Source organism: Myodes glareolus, chromosome 2 (genome assembly GCF_982192425.1).
Source record: "Myodes glareolus chromosome 2, mMyoGla1.1, whole genome shotgun sequence".
NCBI classification, from domain to species: domain Eukaryota; kingdom Metazoa; phylum Chordata; class Mammalia; order Rodentia; family Cricetidae; genus Myodes; species Myodes glareolus.
In genome coordinates this window covers 41,923,281-41,950,263 of record NC_142027.1, presented here as the reverse complement: position 1 = coordinate 41,950,263, position 26,983 = coordinate 41,923,281, and the positions used below count along the sequence as shown (strand labels likewise).

Below are 26,983 nucleotides of genomic sequence, written 5' to 3'. Positions count from 1 at the left end.
ACTAACACTTCAAGGATTCTGTTGGATATGTTGCCTTATCATTTCAAATACTTGAAAATTGATTTAATCAGAGTATAAAAGAAATGTGATAATTGTAATTGCAAAAATCATTGAACATTTTTCAAATCAGAAATATACAAAAATGGAAACATCTGTGAATGAATAAGAGATTTCTGAGACCTAAACATGCCTCTCTAATCTTTTTTTCAGTGACTCCGTGACTTGCTTGTTTCTCAGGCTGTAGATAATTGGGTTTAGCACAGGAATTATGACAGTGTAAAACAGAGAGTCCATCATACCTTGATCATCTCTTTGTTGAGATGCAGGAAGCACATACATGAAAAGAAGAGGGCCATAGTATAAAGACACAGATAAGAGATGGGCTCCACAGGTAGAGAAAGCCTTCCTTAGGCCTTGAACAGACTTCCTCTTTAAAATTGAAAACAGGACCAGTGTATATGAAACGAGTACAGTCATAATGGTGAACACCTGTATTGAACCAGACAAAATAAATACTAATAGAAGATTAAGAGTAGGATCAATACAGGAAATATTATACAAAGGCATAATATCACAATAAAAGTGATGTATTATATTAGAATTACAGAAAGTTAATCTGAGTAAAAATAATACATGAAACAAAGAATGAAGAAAGCCACCTACAAATACTGAAACTAACAGTCGGATGCATAGTCTATTGGTCATAATTACTGGATAAAGTAATGGTTTGCATATGGCTACATAGCGGTCATAGGCCATTGTACCTAAAAGAAAGCATTCTGTGGTTCCACCAAATGCAAAGGCAAAAAATTGTATCATGCATTCAGAAAGTGATATTATCTTAGTCTTGGATAGCAAGTCAACCAACATATTAGGAGTCACTGTGGATGATATCCAAGCATCTACAAAAGCTAAACTCCCCAGGAAAAAGTACATAGGGATATGGAGGTGGGGGTCACTCCAGATGAGAGCAATCAGACCTAGGTTCCCCACAACAGTGATGAGATATATCAGCAAGAAAAGCAGAAACAGGGGCACCTGTAGCCCTGGATGATCAGTGAGTCCTGTGAGAACAAACTCTGTCAGCAGTGTTGCATTCTCTTTTTCCATATGTTGTTCACTGGACATTACCTGAAATGAAATAAAACAAGTATAATAGGAGACTCACTAATATTTTAAGGTTAATATGGTGACAGGAATTCAAAAGTGGTCACATCTTTGCCATAAGTATTTTAATTTCTCAGATCTTCTGAAACTAGTGCTGCAGGTGGTTGTGAGCTACCTTATGCATACTAGGAACTCAACTTGGGACCTCTCTGCAAAAGCAACAAATACTTGTTACTGCCAAATCATCTGTCGAGCTACAGTTCCTCCATTTTTTTTTCATTTAGCATCAACTTCCTTTCAATAAACTTATTTCTTATGTTAAACCAAAGACCTACATGTACAAAAGGAGAGAGAAGAGAGAAACAAGGAAACCATATTAAGCAGAGTGATCAAAGAAAGGAGTAGGGTTGAAGCAGAAGACTGGGTGTTGTGGCCACTAGAAAAAGAAAAACCAGAAGAATAGCACAGAAACACAGTGCCAAGTCTAAAAACATGCTTTAGGGAGAGAGAGAGAGAGTAAGAGAAATTTCTGAGAAGGGAAATACAGAGATTGTGAGTGGCTTCTACAAGACCAGTTTCCTTTATTGAATAGAATTGAAATCATGGAGTAGCAAGATGGTAATGTAGCATGGGAATCAAGAACATGAATGATGCAGTACCCTTCATTAACCACAGAGGACAGTTGACATTTGTCTGTTTTGTGGATTCATTTAACTTGTGTCTTCTGTAAAATACTTTAAGAAAGTTCTCCAAAGTAAGAGTGGGCAACTGAGAAGAAATGGAGGTGAAATCAAGAAGAAAAGAGAGATAAGAATTCAAGTTTGTTTTATTATGGAATCTATATATTATTATAAGGAGGCTTGAGCTTTAAAATTGTAATAAGCATAGTAACAGTGTCTGAAGGTTAATTCCACATGTAAGTGATACTTTATCTCATTTTAGTAAATAATAAAAACCAAATATTTAACTAGATGCAGACTATATCAAGAACTGACACCAGTAACTGTACAGATAAAGATTTTATAGTGAATGGGTTTATTTACATGCTACCCCAAATCACAAAATCATTGAAAATCATCAAATAAAGTGTATGTAGGAATTTTTCAAATAACAAATGTTGATATATATATATTCTCCTATAAATACATAATTAATATTATATGTAAAGAACTCAATTACAGTTATATATTTATACCAAAGTGTTTCAGTGTACATTTACATATAATTATAACTATAAATATTCATCTGTACATATCATATATCTATATTATATATACAAAATATTAAATGAAACTATTGTCACATGATGATTATAAAGAAATTAGTACTTAATTTGTAGACCTTCAGTTTTAATCAAATATGTAATTTTCTTGGATGGTACTTTATATTAGAACTGTCTAATTATTTCTTATACAAGAATAATGTCAATCTGAGACCTGATTCTGAAGCACTCATATTTTATCTCAACAAAGCTGAAAAAGCCCTTATAAATATGGTAGAAGGAAAATAAATATTTTTATAAGGAATAGTTAAATTTATAGCTATGTTCCTTACTCAGATTTTAGTCATGAAAATAATACATGCAAATTTTTCAATCTTTAGTTTTAAAAACTAGCCCCTGGCTATTTTTGCATTTTGTACATAAATTCCAAAATTACTCTAAGTTCATAGACTTTAAACTTGTAAAATTTAAAACTTCTTTATAAGGATTAATGTTTGGAAATATTTTTGATGTTACCAATATCTTCTAAGGAATTGTAGAGATCCTTCAAAAGCAAAAATAACACATGACAGCTCCGATGTGAAGACCATGTAGTTCCCCGACTCACTTAGATGGCTTCACTTACAAAGAAAACTAAGGGAAATTGTGTTTATATAATCAATCTTTGAACACAGTGTCAACCAATTGCACATTTGTATAGATTGTTCCTGGGAAAGAGGATATGAAGAACTGAAATTCCCCTCAGAATGCCTTAGGATTCCCTGTGGGATAAAATGCAGATCATCAACTGAGCATTGTTGATGGAGGTGTGTGCAAAATTCAGGTATTCCCAAAGGATTGATAAACATCAAATCATGATGAGTAAGTCTAGCTTAATAAATTAAAATTGCACTTAATGTCATTATATTTCATCATAATTCACATGCCTGGTTGTTTTATGTCAATTTTGGTTTAGATATGAAATTGAATGCAGTGAGTGCTTCGTTATCATGATGTCTGTACTAATCAAAACATAATTTAAAGAAGCTGTCTATATTTCCTATGAGAGAAAATACGAAAATAATATTGTTCCGATAGTAATAATAACATCCTATATTTGGCCATTTCTAAACTCCCTTAGTTCAATCATACATCTAATAAAAGTTTATAGTAAGTAGGCAAAAGTCATGACAGAAGAGTAGAGCAAAAACAAAAACATGTGTTATAGGATAGAGGCCAACAAACTTGCTTTTCAAACAGTAGTATTCATGAATTTAAAGATTTGAGGACCAATCAATACTTTGTAGATATCTCATCCATCATCCTGAGAAAATTTAATTCAATAAATTAGTCTTTTAGTAGACATTGTATATTCAAACCATAGTAACATGTGAGTATGTGTGTGTGTGTGTGTGTGTAAATGGTATGCACACACAGATTTATATACATACAAATGTTTTTTTATAATTGGGGATATCTCATAGCAATAAAAATAAAATGAAATTTATTCCTTGAAATATTGAAACTTGCATGGGTGGCCCATAAATGGCAGTTCTGTTGAACTCCAAATTGGGTTTCATGTTATTAGTTGATGAGGACAACTGATCAGATCTCTTCCTCAAGAGGGCACCAGAACTCATTACAGATGGTTGTAAGCCACCATGTGATTGCTGGAAAGTGAATTCAGGACCTTTGGAAGAGCAGACAGTGCTCGTAATCACTGAGCCATCTCTCTAGCCCTCTCATGACAATAATATTCTTTATTTATTCTACTAATCATATAGTCAAAACCTGTATTCTGCAGTGGTCGGGATGTTTCCATAAGACTTTTTTAGAAAGTCATTTATCCTTTTTTTTGCTCCCTCCTCTACCCTACCTTCCTCTCTTCTACTTTAATTTTTACCCTTCCTGTTTCAGAATTGAAAAAAAAATCTTACAATCTCCTGGATCTATAGAATTTATATGTGAAAATAAACATCCTATCAAAAGGAAAATACATATTCAACACGATTTCTGTCAAAATTCCAGTACAATTCTTCCCAGAAATTGACAAATTATTTCAAATTTCATATGGAATTATAGAATATCCAGATTATTCCCACAAAAAGAATCCTGAACAAAAATGAAAAAAGAAATAAAGATCAAAGAAAACTTCTGGAGGTATTGCAATTCAAGATGTCAAGTTATACACAAAGTTATAAGGCATCATGGTATCTGCATATAAAATAGAACCATTAATCAATGAACAGAATTTAGGACCCATTACAAACTCAGAATTCAAAATGCATATTTAATTTTACAAAGGAAATAAAAATACTAATTGGGGAATTGACAGAATCTGTAAATGTGGCCAGTCAAACTTGGTAGTGACATGTCGAAAAATGAAATTAGATTATTATCTCCCACTTCACTCAAAACTCTCCTCCAAATGGTCCAAGAACTTCAGCAGGTGATACCTGAATCTGGTAGTGGAACAAGAAAGGGTTCCTTGGTCTCACTGGTATAGGAAGGGATTTCTTGAAAGGACTCTGATAGAGCTGGTGTTAAGTCTAGCAATTAATAAATGGGACCTCAAGAAATCAAAATGCTTCTGTCCAACTAAGGACATCATCATTTTAATGAAGGGACAGTCTACAAAACTGAAAATGTCTACCATGTACACATCTGACAATTGGTCATTATCTAGAAAATACAAATAACTAACAAGTGAAATCATCAAAAAGGAGAACAAGACAAAAAATGGGGCATGAATCTAAACAGAGAGTTCTCAAAAGACAAATGCAAATAGCTGTGAAACCCTTCAAAATATTCAACATCTTCAACCACCAAGGAAACACAAATTAAAACAAGTTTGATATTTCATCTTATCACAATAAGATGGCTAAGGGCAAAACCACACAAGAAGACAAATATGGGTGTGGGTGTGATGAAATGGGAACACTTATTCACTACTGGTGAGTGTGCGAACTGGTATATCCACATGGAAATCAGTATGATAGCCAGAAATCTATAAATAGCCTATGCAGCATGATCTAGCTATCCTCTTCCTGGTTTTATAGCCAATGGACTCTACATCCTACTATAAGGATACCTGATCACCCATAGTCATTATAGAACTATTCCTACATCAGTAGCTATAATATTAGTGAATAATAATATTCAGCTAAAGAGACACATGAACATATGCTCAAAGTTTTCCCACAGCCAGATCTCTAATGGAAAAATACTTTCCTGATTAAAGTTTTGGATTTCACATAAGTACTAGCCTAAGAAAATTTATTAGAAATTTCTTTAAAATATTTTATAAAATACTATAAAGTGAGTGGATATATTACATATATTATTTACATTATACATTATTTATATGTAGGTGAATGAGAGATCTTTATTCTTTTAAATCACCAAGCTGGGAAATAATATATTCTTATAATGTAGTATATGTCAACTATTATTAGTATATTTACGTGGCAGTTTTAAAACATACACTGTTTTTTCTATCCTGTATGTTTCTCTGTTTTATTATTTTCTTTTTTTATTGATTTTTATTGAGCTCTACATTTTTCTCTGCTCCTCTCCCACCCTTTCCCCTCCCCTTCAACCCTCCTCCAAGGTCTCCACGCTCCCATCTTACTCAGGAGATCTTGTCTTTTTCTACTTCCCATGTAGATTAGATATATGTCTGTCTGTCTTAGGGTCCCCATTGTTATCTAAGTTCACTGGGATTGTGATTTGTAGGCTTATTTTCTTTACTTTATGTTTAAAATCCACTCATGAGTGACTACATGTGGTAATTGTCTTTCTGTGTCTGGGTTACCTCATTCAAAATGATATTTTCCAGCTCCATCCATTTTCCTGTAAAATTCAACATGCCATTATTTTTCTGCTGTATAGTACTTTATTGTATAAATGTACCACATTTTCCTTATCCATTCTTTAGTAGAGGGGCATTTAGAATGTTTCCATGTTCTGTTTATGACAAACAATCTTTCTATAAACATAGTTGAGCTCATGTCCTTGAGGCACGATTGTGCATCCTTTGGATACATACCCAAAAGTGGTGTTACTGGGTCTTGAGAATGATTGTTTCCTAATTTTCTGAGAAATCGCCACACTGACATCTAAAGTGACTATACCAGCTTGCATTCCCACCAGCAATGCAGAAGTGTTTTTTTTACCCCACAACCTCTCCAGCATAAGTAAGTTATCATCAATGTTTTTGATCTTGGTTATTCTTACAGGTGTAAGATGGAATCTCAGAGTTGTTTTGATTTTCATTTCTCTGATGACTAAGGATGTTGAACATTTCCCTAAGTGTCTTTTAGCCATTTTAGATTCCTTTGTTGAGAGTTTTCTGTTTAGATTTGTACTACATTTTTTATTGAATTATTTGTTCTTTTGCTGACCATTTTTTTTGAGTTTTTTTAAATATATTTTGGAAATCTGACCTCTCTCTGAAGTGGGGTTGGTGAAGATCTTTTCCCATTCTGTAGGCTGTTGTTTTGTCTTGTTGACCGTGTCCTTTGCTTTAGCGAAGCTTTTCAGTTTCAGGAGGTCCCATTTATTAATTGTTTCTCTCAGTGTCTGTGCTGCTGTACAATAAAGGAACTTCTGGAGGCATCACAATCCCTGACTTCAAACCCCACTACAGAGCTACAGTACTGAAAACAGTCCGGTATTGGCATAAGAGCAGAAAGGAGGACCATTGAAACCCATTTGAAGACCTAGATACTAATACACACCTTCTAACATCTGATTTTTGACTGAGTAGGAAAAATTTCAAATGGTAAAAAGAAAGAATATTTAACAAATGGTGCTGGCATAACTGGATATCAACATGTTGAGGAATGAAAATAGACCCATATCTATCACCATGCAGAAAACTCAAGTCCAAATGGATCAAAGACCTCAATATATAGCCAGTCACATTGAACCTTATAGAAGAGAAAATGGGAAGCACACTTTAACACATTGGCACAGGAAACCACTTCCTAAACATAAATTGTTTCTTATACAAATGAATGGGCAGTCTGATAATAAACCATTCTTTGCATGAGAACTTGTCCTTTACTACATCCATTACATTTCAATTACTATCTATTATGTAATGTGTAAGGAGGAATAAATTAGAGTTATGGAAGAAGACTTAAATTCCTTATTAGTAAAATCTTTAATAATGATAATAGTGATAATAATAATGACAGGATAAAGCAATAGATAACTTAAAATAAATCAGCATAATAGAACATAAAAGCAATAAAATACATGCTACAACATGGGGTGTCTAGGATGAAAGGGTAACTGCCGCTAGACTGATAACCTTTCAGTGTTTCTGGAGGCTTAGGTGAGTCTCCTCAGGGGAACTTCTTAGGACATGTTCTTCAAGCATATTGGGATTCGGATCTCTGGAATTATACTGACACAATGTCTGTTTTAAATACTTACATGTTACCATCAGATCTTTGATCCTTGCAATTGTTTCTCTACTATAATTTGTCACAGTCTATCCAAGCTAATGAAACTATCAGTTTAGTTATATGATATCAGTTATATGATATCAGTTTAGTTATATGGTAGGAACAACTGCTTGAGCCAGTACACGGCACCGATTCTAAGCAAAGTAGTATATTTGGGCTCATTCTTTACATTTGTTTGCTCGTTTATTTATGTGGTGTGTGTGTGTGTGTGTGTGTGTGTGTGTGTGTGTGTGCCATAGAGTATCTATGGAGACCAGAAGACAACCTATGAGAGTCAATTTTCTATTTCTACCATGTGAGTTCTGAGGTAATTATATTCAAGCCTCAATTCTTTTTTATTGATTTTTGTTGAACTCTACATTTTTCTCTGCTCCCTTCCCTGCCTTTCGTGCCCTTATCAATCCTCTCCCAAGGTCCTCATGCTCCCAATTACTCAGGAGATCTTTTCTTTTTTCTACTACCCATGTAGATTAGATCTATGTATATCTCTCTTAGGGTCCTTACTGTTGTCTAGGTTCTCTGAAACTTATATAAGAGAAAGTGGGAAGTATACTCAAACACATTGGCACAGGAGACCACTTCCTAAATAAAACCGCAGTAGCACAAACATTTAGAGAAACAACTGGGACCTCCTGTAACTGAAAAGCTTCTGTAAAACAAAGAACTTGACAACAAAACAAAACAGTCTACAGAATGGGAAAAGATCTTTACTAACCCTACATAAGACAAAAGTCTGATCTCCAAAATATACAGAGAACTCAAGAAATTTTTCATCAAAAGAACAAATAATCCAATAAAAGATGGAGTACAGACATATACAGAGAACTCTCAACAGATGAATCTAAAGTGGTTGAAAGACACTTAAGGAAATGTTCAAGCCTCAGTTCTTAAGCCTTGGCAACAAGCTTTACAAGCAGAGCCATTTCACCAACCAGCGGCTAAGTTTTCATTGAAAAGCATGACATACTCATTGCATTTTGTGTATTAGTGAATATACTTCAATTTTGCAAACATTTATGTAAGGTCTCACATATGTAAGCTGCTGTGATAGAAACCAAAAAGTAGCAGAGCAGTAGGAATTTAGATTATATTTACAAGTCAAAGCTATTTGTCACATAAGGTCAAGTTTGGCCCAATGTATGTTATTAAGTTGTTCTAATGAGTGATATTTCCTGTCCTAGTAGTGGTTATGTGAAAGCCTTATAAGGAAGCAGTCACAGTTCGGTAAGACCTCAAAACGTTAAACTAATAAGGAGTATTAGTGGTAGGGGTGTGGCAAGGCAGGACAGGAATTTTCTGTGAAGAAGACTTTTAAGGGAAAGCAAACACGTAAGAAGGTAAGGTAGGTCCAGATGAATTTCAGCAATGCATTTTGGATACAACAAAATTTTCATTTGGAGAACTGTGAAAGATAAAGAGACCCAAGAGTTAGAGAAGGTTTCATTAGAGAGGACCTCAAATCACACCAGTATGAGAAATGCAAGGTACAGAGAAATATAGCCTTGCCCACATCAGCGTATAGAACAAAATTATGCATGATACATATGAAAATAAATATGAGATATTAATAAAGTACGTGAATACCATCTTATAGTTATGAAAATACTTTAAAAATATTTAAAGGGGTTTGAATTCATCCATTTTGATCATCAACAATTACCTAGCAGCATCACTTCTGAAAGAAGAGAGTATTTGCAGGTTGCAGAATATAAAACCGTCAGTTTTTTTCCCCAAAGTTTATTAAATTATAAAAGTTTCCAGTTCCGCCCCACCTCTCAACATCCTCCCACTCCCCCCACTCCCTCTCCTCCTTCCTCTCCATCCCTAAGAGCAGTCAGGGTTTCCTGCCCTGTGGGAAGTTCAATTTCCTCCTCCTTCCCTCCAGGTCCAGGAAGGTGAGTGTCCAGACGGATTGGATCCCAAAAATCCAGTACATGCAGAGGAAACAAGACCCAGTGTCATTGTCAATGGCTTTTCAGAAAGACTCCGGGCCAGCCACATTCAGAGAATCCGGCCACATTCAGAGAATCTGGTTGGATCGTGCCCTCGTTCAGTCCCAGTCCAACTGGCCTTGGTGAACTCTCATTAGATCAGTCCCCTTGTATCAGTGGTTGATCGCACCCCTCGCGGCCCTGATTTCCTTTTTCAAGTTCTTCCTCCTTCTGCTCCTCATTTGGACCTTGGGGGGCTCAGTCCGGTGCTCCAATGTGGGTCTCCGTCGTTATTGCCTTCCATCATCGGATGAAGGTTCTCTCTGGTCTTGCCTTCTTTGCTCACGTTCTCTTTCCTTCTGCTTCTCGTTTGGACCTAGGAAGTTAAGTCCAGTGTTCCAATGTGGGTCTCTGTCTCTATCTCCATCCATCGACAGATGAAGGTTCTGGGGCTCTTGTCTATTTCCAATCTCCAGGAGGATACCTACATGATTTTCTTCAGGTTCACCTTCTTATTTAGCTTCTCTAGGATCACGAATAATAGGCTCAAAGACCTTTAATTATGGCTAGAATCCACTTATGAGTGAATACATACCATATTCCTCTTTTTGGGTCTGGCTTACCTCACTCAGTAAAGCGTTTTCTATTTCCATCCATTTGCATGCAAAATTCAAAATGTCATTGTTTTTTACTGCTGAGTAAAACTCTAATGTATATATTTTCCACACCTTCTTTAACCATTCTTCTATTGAGGGGCACCTAGGTTGTTTCCAGTTTCTGGCTATTACAAATAGTCCTGCTATGAACATAGTTGAACAAATGCTTTTGTGGTATGATAGGGCATCTCTTGGGTATTTTCCCAAGAGTGGAATTGCTGGGTATGGAGGGGGGTTGATTCCCAGTTTCCTGAGAAATCGCCACACTGATTTCCGCAGTGGCTGCACAAGTTTGCATTCCCACCAACAATGGATGAGAGTTCCCCTCTCTCCACATCCTCTCCAGCATAGGCTATCATTGGTGTTTTTGACTTTAGCTAATCTGACCGGTGTAAAATGGTATCTCATAGTTGTTTTGATTTGCATTTCCCTGATCGCTAAGGATGTTGAGCATGACCTTAAGTGTCTTTTGGCCATTCGAAGTTCTTCTGTTGAGAATTCTCTGTTCAGATCTGCACCCCATTTTTTAATTGGGTTAATTAGACTTTTAGTTTCTAGTTTCTTGAGTTCTTTGTATATTTTGGAGATAAGGCCTTTATTTGATGAGGGGTTTGTGAAGATCTTCTCCCAGTCAGAAGGTAGCCTTTTTGTCTTACTGACAGTGTCCTTTGCTTTACAGAAGCTTCTCAGTTTCATTTATTCATTGATTCTCTTATTGTCTGTGCTACTGGGGTTCTACCTAGGAAGTGGTCTCCTGTGCCTATGTCTTGTAGACTACTTCCCACTTTCTCTTCTATCAGGTTCAAAGTGGTCAGATTAATGTTGAGGCCTTTAATCCATTTCGACTTGATTTTCGTACATGGTGACAGATATGGATCTACTTTCATTCTTCTACAGGTTGACATCCAGTTATGCCAGTACCATTTGTTAAAGATGCTTTCCTTCTTCCATTGCATACCTTTAGCCCCCTTGTCGAAAATCAAGTGTTCATAGGTGGGTTAATATCTGGGTATTCTATTCGATTCCATAGGTCAACTTCTCTGTTCTTACGCCAGTACCAAACTCTTTTCAATACTGTAGCTGTGTAATAGAGTTTGAAGTCAGGGATGGTTATACCTCCAGAAGTTCCTTTATTATATAAGATTGTTTTGGCTATCCTGGGTTTTTTGTTTTTCCATATAAAATTAATTATTATTCTCTCAAGGTCTGTGAAGAAGTTTGATGGGGTTTTGATGGGGATTGCATTGAATCTATAGATTGCTCTTGGTAGAATTGCCATTTTTACTATGTTGATCCTCCCAATCCAAGAGCAAGTGAGATATTTCCATTTTCTGGTATCCTCCTCAATTTCTTTCTTCAAAGACTTAAAGTTCTTGTCAAATAGGTCTTTCACTTCCTTGGTCAGAGTTATCCCAAGATATCTTATGCTATTTGTGGCTATCGTGAAAGGTGAAGTTTCTCTGATTTCCCTCCCTGCTTCTTTATCCTTTGTGTATAGGAGGGCAACTGCGTGCTAGAAGTTCTAGCAATAGCAATACGACAACATAAGGGGATCAAGGGGATCCGAATTGGAAAGTATGAAGTTAAACTCTCGTTATTTGCAGATGATATGATAGTATACATGAGCAACTCCAAAATCTCTACCAAAGAACTCCTACAGCTGATAAACACCTTTAGTAATGTGGCAGGATACAAAACCTTCAGTTTTACATGAACAGAGGTAAGATTTTTAGAGTGAGTGCCTCTGCTACATCAGTAGGAATCTCTATGGCATTTCCATGATGATAGAAAAAACGCAAGGTGGAACTGTAGATGAATAGCTCGGGAAACATGAAAATGTACAATGCGTGAAAGGCCAACAGGAAAATTGCTTCACACACATGCACACACACATACACATGCAAACACACTTGTTCATTAGCTTATTTGTGTTCTTATTTTCACATACACCTCCAAACCCATATTGTATTATTGTATCATAAAGTGGTATTGTTATTTAACTTTTGATAACATACACTTGAAGCTTCCTTTTCTCAAATATACATTCCAATAATTGTGTTATTGGAAGCTTTAGCTTAATAGTGTCATTTTACCTAAATTAAAAACAATTGACAATCTTTCCTCCCTATTGTGCACTCTTTTCTAGCATTTTTCTCAACTTGTCCAGTTTACTATTGGATTTTGAACTACATAGGCTCTCAAGAGTGAGACCATCAGACAATACAAAGCAGCACTGAAAATGGCCTTAGAGAGCACCCTAGACAATGGAGCCTGGACTCTGTTCACTCATCTGATTACTCCACACTCAGCACTTTACTTTACAGTTATTCCCTGGAGTCATAAGTATTTCATTGAATTTTCTTTTTTTTTTATTTATCTTGTAACTTTTAGGTTGAGTTTCTCTAAGAAGTAAAATTAACCATTTTTTAAAGAAGTGAAATAAAAACATGTTGATAACTAGCCATATATTACAGTTCTGCTTCTGTCCAGTAAAATAAAAGCCTGCTTCCTCCACACAGTTGAATGTGGTGTTTCTTCAAACTATACAGCAGTATTGGCATCAAGGAAATAATTGTGATTTGCAGAAATTATACTATTTTTAACAGTTAATACACTTATATAGACACACTAAAAAAACTTCAACACTGGCTTCATTTTTCTCTGATGTGATTATTTTCATATGTAATAACATTTGTTAGAAAGTACTCTTGTGTTCTTGAAGACTTTAGATTTTTAAAGAAGATTTTAGACTCTTGTACTTTTGTTATTAAAGTATACTTTGAATTACAATATTAAAATTCTTTGGACAGTGAATAACTGTCACATTGGACCTTGAGTCTTCTGTGATTATCTACCCAAACAGAACAGATAATTGTAACAAGTCTAAAAAGTTCTCTGCAATAATTTGACCAATGAATCTGTGACTTGCTTATTTCTGAAACTGTAAATTACTGGATTTAACACAGGAATTATGACAGTGTAAAAGAGAGAGTCTATCATATCTTTATCATCTACTTTTGGAGATGCAGGGTGCACATACATGAAGAGAAGTGGACCATAGTATAAAGACACAGATAAGAGATGGGCTCCACAGGTGGAGAAGGCTTTCTTTATGCCTTTATCAGACTTCTTTTTTAAGATTGTAATCAGAATAATAGTGTAAGAGACAAGGATTGTTGAAATAGTGAAAACTTGAATTGAGCCAGAGAAAATAAAAACAATTAGATAATTAAGAGAAGTGTCAGTACAGGAAATTTTTAACAGTGATATAATGTCACAATAAAAATGGTGTATCACATTAGAATCACAGAAGGTTAATCTCAATAAAAAACCTTCATGAATTAAAGCATGAATAATTCCACCTATAAAACACATGACTATCAGACATACACACAGACTATTAGTCATAACTACTGGGTAAAGTAAAGGTTTGCATATGGCTACATAGCGATCATAGGCCATTGCTGCCAAGAGGAAACATTCTGTGGTTGCACTGATATTAAATAAAAAAAATTGTAGCATACATTCAGATAGAGAGATCAGCTTGCTTTTATCAAAGACGTTAAGCAGCATCTTTGGAACCACTATGGAGGATATAGATGTATCTACAAATGCTAAACTTCCAAGGAACAGGTACATGGGGATGTGAAGATGAGGGTCAATCCAGATGAGAGTGATCAAACTGACATTTCCCACAATGGTGAGGAGATATATCACCAAGAAGACCAGGAAGAGAGGGATTTTCCACAGTGACTGGTCAATGAGTCCTGTAAGAACAAACTCTGTCAAGACTGTGTCATTCTGCTTGTCCATGTCTTCACTGGATGGCTCTGAAATGAAAGGTAGTGAATGTAAAAGATCATTTGCTAGAGCTTATAAGTTAAAAACTGGAGACGTGGACTTAAAATGAATGCAAACATCTATCAGAAGGTCCTTTAAATTTTATCTAACATTAAATAATAAATTATTTAGATTAATGTAACAACACCGATTTAATTTTTAAAGCAGAGCATGAGTTGAATACTATGGTAAGAAGTTTTAAAGACTTTAACATATTTTTGTATATATATATATATATATATATATATATATATATATATATGCGTGTGTGTCTCTGTGTGTGTGTCTGTGTCTGTGTTTGTGTGTACATGCGTGCACACCTGAACATGTGTAGGGAGTCAGAAATAAATGTAGTATCCTTGAAGCTGGAGATACAGGCATTCATAAGTCTGTAAGTTGTACAAGACGAACTGAGCCCCATTCCTCTACACCAGCAATCAAGCACTTAATCTCAGGGACATGTCTTAGGCACTGTATTGCAAGGATGTTAAACAAGAGGAACACACCATTTTTTACTCACTCAAATGTTACCATTGGGAATAGCATTAGAACAATTTTAAAATATTTTTAAAAATTAAATATGTGGTGGTAGAGAAAATAGGTTACTGGGAAGGAAAACTAGTGGAAAACATCAATTATAAAACCATTGTTGTTGTTCTGAGGTTTCCAAACTACATCATATGTCTGAATTACTTGGGTACATTGTGCAAAATTTGTGATGTATTTCCATAGAAACTGATACAGTAATTTTAAGATGATGTGTAAAAGACTGCATTGTAGTCAGAAGGTAGTAGCACACACGTTTAATCCCAGCACTATGGTAGAGGAAGCCGGATCTCTGTAAATTCAAGGCTAACTTGGTCTACAGAGAAAGTTGCAGGGCAGACTCCAAAGCTACACAGAGAAATCTTATTTCAAAAAACAACGTTAACAACAAAAATGCCTGCATTCTAAAAATTTCTGGGTGATACATATATGTGTGAGGTGATCTGACCTTGATAATGGTGAAGCAGTGACAAGGTCAACTTTTAAAAAATAGTAAATTAGCGTGTACACTGACACATGACACCTATGTTACGGGCAGAGGTATCATGTGGTGTCTGTATTCATGGACATTTACAGTTTAGCGTCATGATGAAGTTCAGTAACAAAGTTGTAAAATGTTCATCCTCTGATCACGCAGTTGACAAGGGCTTAGCAGGATGAGTGAGCAACAGTGAATACGGACAGTGCCAATGGGAGAGGCTAACGGCAAGTTTATGTGTTTCTTGGCATGGCAGAGTACACAAAGAGAAGGAAATGGAGGCCTGGGAATAAATGCAAGAAGCTTATATTAAAGTAGTTATAATTGAGGTAGATTTCTTTTTTTGACAACCATCTGATTCCTGTTTCATCAGGCAGAAGCTCTCCACCACTGTTGAAACTAGAGCATTTGAAAATAACCTTTACATTTTGATCGAAAATACAGTAGAACTGGGCCAAACTGTAAATTCACACCCCTAGATTTGGTTTAGAACAGGAACTGGGTGAGACATCCAGATATAAAGCATAGTTTTAGTCATGAAGGCAACACCACCTGGACTCCAGCATTGAAGTGCATGCTTTGATTCGACTCTCAGGGCAGAAGACCTAGCTGCACTTACAGCTTCAGGGAGCTGTCTACTAGCTGTTTACTGATTACTACCTGGCTACCTGTTGCTACTGATCATTTTTCTTGATGAATATTCAAATTCTCCTAATTTTCTTTAGAGTCAAATATCTACCTCATCATGCACTTTTTTTTCCTTTGTCCCCAAAGCACAGTTAACTCCAATGAAGATCAAAAAAAGACAAGAAAAGCTGGAAAATGGTAGCACAATCTTGTAATCCCCAATGCTTTAGAGCCTGAGGCAGGAGATTAATTCTTTGGCCGTGGAGGAAGAACTTGCCTCAAAATAAATACAAAACAACAACAACAACAAAATTAAGTTTAACTAGATATCTGATAGCCATGGTCCTTAATATGGGACAGACACAAATAATGACAAAATGAAGCAAAAATGTCTACAGTTTACATTTAAAACACTGATAGGAAAAGTGAAGGAAATCTTTGATTGTTGAAATTAAGAAATGGGATCTTTGTTGAGAATGGTTTCTTTTATGTGACAGAGAGGTGTCAGAAAAATCAAAGGAACCAAAAGGCAGCAGAATCCCCAAGGCAATGGAAGATACGTTGGGGGAACGGAAGCATGGAGACAGTCACCATCTGTTTAGTGCTTAAACCTAACATAAATTTTACCTATGGAATATTTATTCATGTTTTAAATAAAATGGATAAATACATCAAGGACATAAGATGAAAGTATGAAGAAAGCAAAAAGTATAGGAAAGGGATATTTGGGTTAGTTAAATTGGAACAAAGGGGAGGAAGAGAAATAGTGTAAGACGGACATTTCACAGTGAGAAGAGCTGCCAGAGGAAGACTGGAAATGAAGAAGTAGGCAAGTCTCAGTGGCACAACAGAAAGCCTGTTTTCACAGCAGCTCTTCCCTAGACCATCCTGAGAATTTTTATTTTCCTTTTGTATGTGAAAATTCAATTTCCTAGAGACTCTGTGTTTGCGTAAAACATTGATTTTACAAGTTTCTTGTTGACAATGTACATATCATCTCCGCCTGACATTTCTTTACATATTTTCATCTTTACTTTTGCTATGCCAACAATTCAAATTAAATTTCTCTAGAAATCTGATTTTATTTTCATTTTCATTATTTTTTCCTTGCAAGGTAAAATTTAATGCTCTATTTCATGTAACCCCAAATGAAAGAATTAGAAATTCTCAAATAAATTTGCATTTAAATTGTATGTATGGAAAAGGTAAGAATGCCATGTAATAAAGATCTCTGCATATTTCCTGCCTATTTATATGTAGGGTGCATGTTTGTATAAAGCAAAGACATATACAGACATATCAGTGTATAAAACTTCACAAAATGTGGTCCAGAGAGAGAGAGAGAGAGAGAGAGAGAGAGAGAGAGAGAGACCACATTTCATATATATATATATTCTATTTCTGTATATGTATATATGCTCTTTAATTAAATTATTAGAGGAAGATGAGACTATAGAGGAGTGAGGAAATGTTCTCAATACTCACTTTTTTTGCAACTGTCATAAAAGTTCGCTATGTAAGAGCAACTTAATATTTCATCTCATCATAACTAAATGTTACAACTGATTAAGTAGGTAATAAAAACTCTCTAACCATAAGAATTCAGGTTAAATATTTTGCTTATTAATATTTAATCACAAAATAAAATATATAGGCAATCCTTTATTGCTCTTTTCTTCTATTCTGATCTAGAATCTGAAAAAGTAAATATAAAATTATTATATTTAAGAGCATTTTTAGCTCTTCATGAAGGAAGGAGTCTTACAGAAATCATCTCTCTCTTACCTATATCCAGGACGAAGTTTCAGGGATCTTTACCAAGTGTTGGGATTTCTAAAGCAGAGAAAAACACAGTCTGTCAGGAAGTCAGTAACATTGGGAGCAATTCTTAGCACAGTGGCTCATAGTGGAGTGTTCATCCTATAAACACAGACAATTTTTATACAATTTTGTTTTCAATACACATGCCAACCAGCTTTAAACCTGTGTGCTTTTGCCAAAAGAAGAAATGAAGAGCTGAAATTCCCACTATGAGTTCAAACATTCCCCATGGAGAAAGTGTAGCTGCTGTGCTGGGCACCTTGGGCTGGACCTGTGACAAGTCCAAATGATCCCTTGGGTACATTGCTGACATTTACATTATGATTATCTACTCAGAGTATCCAAATACAGCTTTGGATTTAGAAACTACACAGTATGTCACCATTCCTCATATCAGTGGACATTTCTGACAGATCAGGCAAACTTTTATTTAAATTAATTTTAAGGTTTGCCTACAATGTTTCATCATGTTGTCCTCATATGAATATGTTATTTTATTTTGCTTGTATCCATTCCCTTGCCCACTGCCCTCAGTGTTCCCCCTCTTTCTTCCAGGTGATGTTCTTTCTTCTAGTTCCTCTGCACTTTAGCCTTCCTATGACATGTATTCCATTTACCTTTTATTTCTTTTATATGCTTTAGAGCTTTTCCTCCTTTCTGATAATCCTTATCTATTTTCATGACCTACAAACTCACACACAATACAATACAAGCATATACACAAATACACTTAAATTTAAGTTCTGTATATGAGAGGTGAATGCATTTTTCTTTTGGGTCCAACTCATTTCACTTGACTAATGATTTCTAGTTCTATACATCTTCCTTCAAATGTCACTATTTTATTTTTCTTTGTGACTAAAAATGTTTCATTGCATAAAAGTGTCATGTATTTGCTTTTTGATAGCCTCCTATGTTGGATTAATATTCTGGATATTAAGAATAGCACAGGAATACAGAGCCAAGTGACAAAAACAAATGCTTTAGGGAGAGAGAGAGAAAGTAAGAGATTTTTCTGAGAAGAAAATTTCTGAGAAGGTAAATACAGAGATATTAGAGGCTTCAACAAGAGCAGTTTCTTTTATTGAATAGAATTGAATCATGGAGTATTAACATGGTAATGTGAAGGAGTAGCATGGGAATCAAGAACATGAATGATGCCATACCCTTCATTAACCACAGAGGACAGTTGACATTTGTCTGTTTCATGGATCTATATAACTTGTTTCTTCTGTAAAATACTTTAAGAAAGTTCTCCAAACTAGGAGTGGGCAATTGTGAAGAAATGAAAATAATCAGACAGGAAAACAGAGATGAGAGATAAAAAACTAATCTTACACAGAAGTAAAGAAAAGAAAAGGTCATAAAAATAGGCAAAAGTCTCAGTCGTAAGTTGATAAGAATAGTAAAGGGGAGCCAAGGAGATAAGAGGGAGTTTGAGAGTTACCCAAAACAAAATATTGAGAAATGCTCAGAAGTTTTGGGGGAACATTCATTCTAACCTTCGTGTTACTAATAGATATATTATCAGAATCACTTTACTTTGATAAGAATTCAAGTTTATTTAATATGGAATCTATGTATTATTAAGAGGAGGCTTCAGCTTTAAAATTGTAATAAGCATAGTGACAGAGTCTGAAGGTTCAATCCACATGCAAGTGATACTTTATCTCTTTTTAGTAAACAATAGAAGCCAAATATTAACTAGATGCAGACTATATGAAGAACCGATGCCAGTAACTGTACAGATAGAGTGAGATTTTATAGTGAATGAATTTACTTAATGCTATCCCAAATCACAAAATCATTAAAAATCCTTAAGTAAAGTATATGTAAGAATTTTTCAAATAACAAATGTTGATATATATATATATATATATATACATACATACATATATAACACAAACAGATATATTCACTTATAAATACATAATTAATATTATTATATGTAAAGAACTCAATTACAGTTATATATTTATACCAAAGTGTTTCAGTGTACATTTACATATAATTATAACTATAAATATTCATCTGTACATATCATATATCTATATTATATAAAAAATGTTCAATGAAACTATTATCACGTGATGAGTATAAAGAATTTACTACTTAATTTGTAGACCTTCTGTTTTAATCAAAAATTTAATTCCCTTGGATGGGTCTTTATATCAGATTATCTATTTCTTATACAAGAATAATGTCAATCTGAGACCTGAATTCTGAAGCACTCATATTTTATCTCAACAAAACTGAAAAAGCCCTTATAAATATGGTGGAAGGACAATACATAATTTATAAGGAATAGTTAAATTTATAGCTATGTTCCTTGCTCAGATTTTAGTCATGAAAATAATACATGCAAATTTTTCAATCTTTAGTTTTAAAAACTAGCCCCTGGCTATTTTTGCATTTTGTACATAAATTCCAAAATTATTCTAAGTTCATAGACTTTAAACTTGTAAATTTTAAAACTTCTTTATATGGTTTAATGTTTGGAAATATTTTCAATGTTACTAATATCTTCTAAGGAATTGTAGAGATCCTTCAAAAGCAGAAATGACACATGACAGCTCTGATGTGAAGACTGTGTAGTTCCCTGACTCACTTAGATGGCTTCACTTACAAAGAAAACTAAGGAAAATTGTGTTTATATAATTAATCTTTAAACTCAGTGCCAACCAATTGCATATTTGTGTAGTTTTTTCCTGGGAAAGAGGATACGAAAAACTGAAATTCCCCTCAGAATGCCTTAGGATTCCCTGTGGGATAAAATGCAGACCATCAACTGAGCATTGTTGATGGAGGTGTGTGTAAAATTCAGGCATTCCCAAAGGAGTGATAAATATTAAATCACGACGAGCAAGTCTAGCTTAATAAATTAAAATTGCACTTAATGTCATTATATTTCATCATAATTGACATGCCCTGTTGCTTTATGTCAATTTTGGTTTAGATATGAAATTGAATGTAGTGAGTGTTTTGTTATCATGATGTCTGTACTAATCAAAACATAATTTAAAGAAGCTGTCTATATTTCCTATGAGAGAAAATACAAAAATAATATTGTTCTGATATTAAAAATAACATCTTACACTTGGCCATTTCTAAACTCCATTAGTTCAATCATACATCTAATAAAAGTTTATAGTAAGTAGGTAAAAGTCATGGCAGAAGAGTAGAACAAAAACAAAAATGTATGTTATAGGATAGAGGCCAATAGCCTTGCTTTTCAAACAGTAGTATTCATGAATTTAAAGATTTGAGGACCAATCAATACTTTGTAAAGATCTCATCCATAATCCTGAGAAAATTTAATTCAATAAATTAGTCTTTTAGTAGACATTGTATACTCAAAACATAGTAACGTGTGAGTGTGTGTGTGTAAATGGTATGCACACATAGATTTATATATATATGTGTATATATATATATATATACACACACAACTGTTTTTTGTAATTGAGGATATCTCGTAGCAATAAAAATAAAATGAAATTTATTCCTTGCAATGTTGAAGCTTCCATGGGTAGCCCATATATGGCAGTTCTGTTGAACTTGTCTAAATTGTGTTTCATGGAATAAGTTCTTGAGGACAACTGACCAGGTATCTTCATCAAGAGAGCACCAGAACTCATTACAAATGGTTGTAAGCCACTATGTTTTGCTGGAAACTGAATTCAGGACCTTTGGAAGAGCAGACAGTGCTCGTAATCACTGAGCCATCTCTCTAGCCCTCTCATATCAATAACATCCCTTATTTATTTTACTGATCATATAGTCAAAACCTGTATTCTGCAGTGGTCGGGATGTTTCCATAAGACTTTTTCAGAAAGTCATTTATCCTTTTTTTTGCTCCCTCCTCTACCCTACCTTCCTCTCTTCTACTTTAATTTTTACCCTTCCTGTTTCAGAATTGAAAAAAAAACTTACAATCTCCCAGATATATAGAATTTATATGTGAAAATAAACATCCTATCAAAAGGAAAATACATATTCAACATGATTTCTGTCAAAATTCCAGTACAATTCTTCCCAGAAATAGACAAATTATTTTAAATTTCATATGGAATTATAGAATATCCAGATTATTCCCACAAAAAGAATCCTGAACAAAAATGAAAAAAGAAAGAAAGATCAAAAGAAAACTTCTGGAGGTATTACAATCCAAGAATTCAAGTTACACACAAAGTTATAAGAAATCATGGTATCTGCATATAAAATAGAACCATTAATCAATGAACAGAATTTAGGACCCTCATACAAACTCAGACTTCAAAATGCATATTTAATTTTACAAAATAAATAAAAATACTAATTGGGGAAATGACAAAATCTGTAAATGTGGCCAAACTTGGTAGTGACATGTCACAAAAATTAGATTCTTAACTCTCACTTCACTCAAAACTCACCTCCAAATGGTCCAAGAACTTCAGCAGGTGATACCTGAATCTGGTAGTGGAACAAGAAAGGGATATACTTGGTCTCATTGGTATAGGAAGGGATTTCTTGAAAGGACTCTGATAGAGCTGGTGTTAAGTCTAGCAATTAATAAATGGGACCTCAAGAAATCAAAATGCTTCTGTCCAACTAAGGACATCATCATTTTAATGAAGGGACAGTCTACAAAACTGAAAATGTCTACCATGTACACATCTGACAATTGGTCATTATCTAGAATATACAAAGAACTAACAAGTGAAATCATCAAAAAGGAGAACAAGACAAAAAATGGGGCATGAATCTAAACAGAGTTCTCAAAAGACAAATGCAAATAGCTGTGAAACCCTTCAAAATATTCAACATCTTCAACCACCATGAAGCACAAATTAAAACAAGTTTGATATTTCATCTTATCACAATAAGATGGCTAAGGGCAAAACCACACAAGAAGACAAATATGGGTGTGGGTGTGATGAAATGGGAACACTTATTCACTACTTGTGAGTGTGCAAACTGGTATGTCGACATGGAAATCATTATGATAGCTAGAAATCTATAAGTAGCCTATGCAGCATGATCTAGCTATCCTCTTCCTGGTTATATACCCAAAGGACTCTACATCCCACTATAAGGATGCCTGATCACCCAAAGTCATTGTGGGACTATTCCTACATCAGTAGCTATAATATTAGTGAATAATAATATACAACTAAAGAGACACATGAACATATGCTCAAAATTTTCCCACAGCCAGATCTCTGATGGAAAAATACTTTCCTGGTTAAAGTTTTGGATTTCACATAATTACTAGCCTTAAAAAATTATCAGAAAATTTTTTTATTTACTTATTTATTTATTTATAAAAATTTCTACATCCTCCCCTCTTCCCCATACCCTCCCATTTCCCCCACTCCCTCTCTTCCTCCATTTCCAGTCCTAAGAGCAGTCAGGGTTTCCCGCTCTGTGGGAAGTTCAAGTTCCTCCCTACAGGTCTAGGAAGGTGAGTATCCAAACAGACTAGGATCCCAAAAAGTCAGTACATGCAAACGAAACAAGACACAGTTCCATTGTCAATGGCTTCTCAGTCAGCCCCCATGTCAGCCACATTCAGAGAATCCGGCCTGATCACATGCTCTTTCAGTCCCAGTCCAGCTGGCCTTGGTGAGCTCTCATTCAATCAGTCCCCTTGTATCAGTGGGTGAACGCATCCCTGGCGGTCCTGACTTCCTTTTTCATGTTCTCCCTCCTTCTGCTCCTCATTTGGACCTTGAGTGCTCAGTCTAGTGCTCCAGTGTGGGTCTCTGTCTCTATCTCCATCCATCGTCGGATGAAGGTACCCTCTGGTCTTGCCTTCCTTGCTCACGTTCTTCCACCTTCTGCTTCTCATTTGGACCTAGTGAGTTAAATTCAGTGTTACAATATGAGTCTCAATCTCTAACTCCATCCATCGCCAGATTAAGGTTCTATGATACTATAAAAGTGAGTGGATATATTATATATATTATTTGCATTATACATTTATTATTTATATGTAGGTGAATGAGAGATATATATTCTTTTAAATCACCAAGCTGGGACATAATATATTCTTATAATATAATGTACGTCAACAATTTTTAGTATATTTAAAACATACACTGTTTTTTCTATCCTGTATGTTTCTCTGTTTTACTGTTTTCTTTTTTATTGATTTTTATTGAGCTCTACATTTTTCTCTGCTCCTCTCCCTCTCTCTCCCCTTCCCTTCAACCCTACTCCAAGGTCTCCATGCTCCCAACTTACTCAGGAGATTTTGTCTTTTTCTATTTCCCATGTAGATTAGATCTATGTCTGTCTGTCTTAAGGTCCCATTGTTATCTAAGTTCCCTGGGATTATGATTTGTAGGGTCATTTCCTTTACTTTATGATTAAAATCCACTCATGAGTGAGTACATGTGATAATTGTCTTTCTGTGTCTGGGTTACCTCATTCAAAATGATATTTTCTAGCTCCATTCATTTTCCTTCAAAATTCAACGTGTCATTATTTTTCTACTGTGTAGTACTTTATTGTGTAAATGTACCACATTTTCTTTATCCACTCTTCAGTATAGGGGCATTTAGAATGTTTCCATGTTCTGGCTATGACAAACAATGCTTCTATGAACATAGCTGAGCACATGTCCTTGAGGCATGATTGAGCATCCTTTGGATATATACCCAAAAGTGGTGTTACTGTGTCTTGAGAACGATTGTTTTCTAATTTTTTGAGAAATCACCACACTGACATCTAAAGTGGCTGTACCAGCTTGCATTCCCACCAGCAATTTAGAAGTAGAAGTGTTTTTTTTACCCCACAACCTCTCCAGCATAAGATGTCATCAATGTTTTTGATCTTGGCTATTAATACAGGTGTAAGATGGAATCTCAGAGTTGTTTTGATTCTCATTTCTCTGATGACTAAGGATGTTGAACATTTCCTTAATTATCTTTTAGCCATTTTTAGATTCCTTTGTTGAGAGTTCTCTGTTTAGATATGTACTACATTTTTTTTTATTGGATTATTTGTTCTTTTGATGACCAATTTCTTGAGTTCTTTGTATATTTTGGAGATCAAACCTCTGTCTGATATGGGGTTTGTAAAGATCTTTTCCCATTCTGTAGGCTGTTGTTTTGTTGATTGTGTCCTTTGCGTTATCGAAGCTTTTCAGTTCCAGGAGTTGCCATTTATTAATTGTTTCTCTCAGTGTCTGTGCTGCTGCACAATAAAGGAACTTCTAGAGGCATCACAATCCCTGACATCAAACTCGACTACAGAGCTACAGTACTGAAAACAGTCCGGTATTGGCATAAGAACAGACAGGAGGACCAAAGGAACCCATTCAAAGACCTAGATATTAATACACACCTTCTAACATCTGATTTTTGACAGAAAAGCAAAAATATCAAATGGAAAAAAGAGAATATTTAACAAATGGTGTTGGCATAACTGGATATCAAAGTGTTGAGGAATGAAAATAGACTCATATCTATAAACATGCAGAAAACTCAAGTCCAAATGGATCAAAGACCTCAACATCTAGCCAGCCACATTGAACCTTATAGAAGAGAAAGTGGGAAGCACACTTGAACGCATTGGCACAGGAGACCACTTCCTAAACATAAATTGTTTCTTATACAACTGAATGGGCAGTCTGATAATAAACCATTCTTTGCATGATAATTTGTCCTTTACTACATCCATTACATTTCAATTACTATCTATTATGTAATGTGTAATAGAGAATAAAATTGAGTTATGGAAGAAGACTCAAATTCCTTATTAGTAAAATCTTTAATAATAATAACAATAATAATGATAATAATAATGACAGGATAAAGCAATAGATAACTTAAAATAAATCAGCATAATAGAACATAAAAGCAATAAAATACATGCTACAACATGGGGTGTCTAGGATGAAAGGATAACTGCCACTAGACTGATTTTCAGTGTTTCTGGAGGCTTAGGTGAGTCCTCTCTGGGGAGCTTCTTAGGACATGATGATCTTCAAGCATATTGGGATTTGGATCTCTGGAATTATACTGACACAATGTCTGTTTTAAATACTTACATGTTGCCATCAGATCTTTGATCCTTGCAATTGTTTCTCTACTATTATTTTCACAGTCTATCCAAGCTAATGAAACTATCAGTTTAGTTATATGATATCTATGTCTACCAAGGAAAACGGTGGCAACAACTGCTTGAGCTAGTACACAGCACAGATTCTAAGCAAAGTAGTATATTTGGGTTCATTCTTTACATTTGTTTGTGTGTTTATTTATGTGGTGTAGATGTGTGTGTGTGTGTGTGTGTGTGTGTGTGTGTGCGTGTGTGTGTGCCATAGAGCATCTATGGAAGCCAAAAGACAACCTATGAGAGCCAGCTTTCTCTTTCTATCATGTGAGTTCTGAGGTAATTATATTCAAGCCTCAATTCTTTTATTGATTTTTGTTGAGCTCTACATTTTTCTCTGCTCCCGTCCCTGCCTTTCCTGTCCTTATCAATCCTTTTCCAAGGTCCTCATGCTCCCAATTACACAGGAGATCTTGTCTTTTTCTACTACCCATGTAGATTAGATCTATGTATATCTCTCTTAGGGTCCTTATTGTTGTCTAGGTTCTCTAAACCTTATAGAAGAGAAAGTGGGAAGTATACTCAAACACATTGGCACAGGAGACCACTTCCTAAATAAAACATCAGTAGCACAAACATTTAGAGAAACAACTGGGACCTCCTGTAGCTAAAAAACTTCTATATGGTGCCTGTGTTTCAATAGCCTGCCTGAGGAAAGGTAGGCTTCTTGTCAGTGAAGTCTCTGCCCAACAAGGGAACCTGACCTGGTATCAGAAGATCCAATATAGAGCATTTGAAGGAAAAGATGGGCAGACGTCAAGGCAAGAACTCCTCCAACAATGTGAAAAACAACATGAAACACCAGATCCCAACGACCCTAGAATAGAAGGACTTGAACAACTTAATCCAGAAGAAGTGGAAAAAATTGCCATTATGAAAGCAATAGAGTACCTTAAACAGGATATGAATAACTCCCTTAAAGAAATGGATGAGAAGTACAACAAAATTTTAAAGAAATGTGTAAAGAAATGGATGAGAAGTATAACAAAAAGTTTGAAGACATCAGTAAATCTGTAAATGACATCCAGGAAACCAAGAAAAAACAATCAAACAGGTAATGGAAACAGTTCAAGAGTTGAAAACTGAAATGGATGCAATGAAGAAAACACAAATCGAGGGCCGGCTGGATATGGAAAATCTAGGTAAATGAACAGAGACTACAGAATCAAGCATAACCAATAGATACAAGAGATAGAAGAACA

At 35.0% G+C, this 26,983-nt stretch overlaps 2 protein-coding genes across 2 annotated transcripts; both read right to left on the bottom strand.

The window, feature by feature from the left end:
- Positions 1-26: 26 nt before the first annotated feature.
- On the bottom strand, positions 27-22,117 carry LOC125392663 (olfactory receptor 5H18). The gene is made up of 3 exons (XM_048422567.3): positions 22,094-22,117; positions 17,646-17,693; positions 27-1,131 (listed from the first exon to the last, which is right to left on the bottom strand). Exon 3 carries the CDS (start codon positions 1,126-1,128, stop codon positions 181-183), a length of 948 nt encoding a protein of 315 aa, XP_048278524.3. The 5' UTR covers positions 1,129-1,131; positions 17,646-17,693; positions 22,094-22,117; the 3' UTR covers positions 27-180.
- Positions 13,253-14,189, bottom strand: LOC148122942 (olfactory receptor 5H19). The gene has a single exon (XM_087897783.1). It carries the CDS (start codon positions 14,180-14,182, stop codon positions 13,253-13,255), a length of 930 nt encoding a protein of 309 aa, XP_087753909.1. The 5' UTR covers positions 14,183-14,189.
- Positions 22,118-26,983: the final 4,866 nt, after the last annotated feature.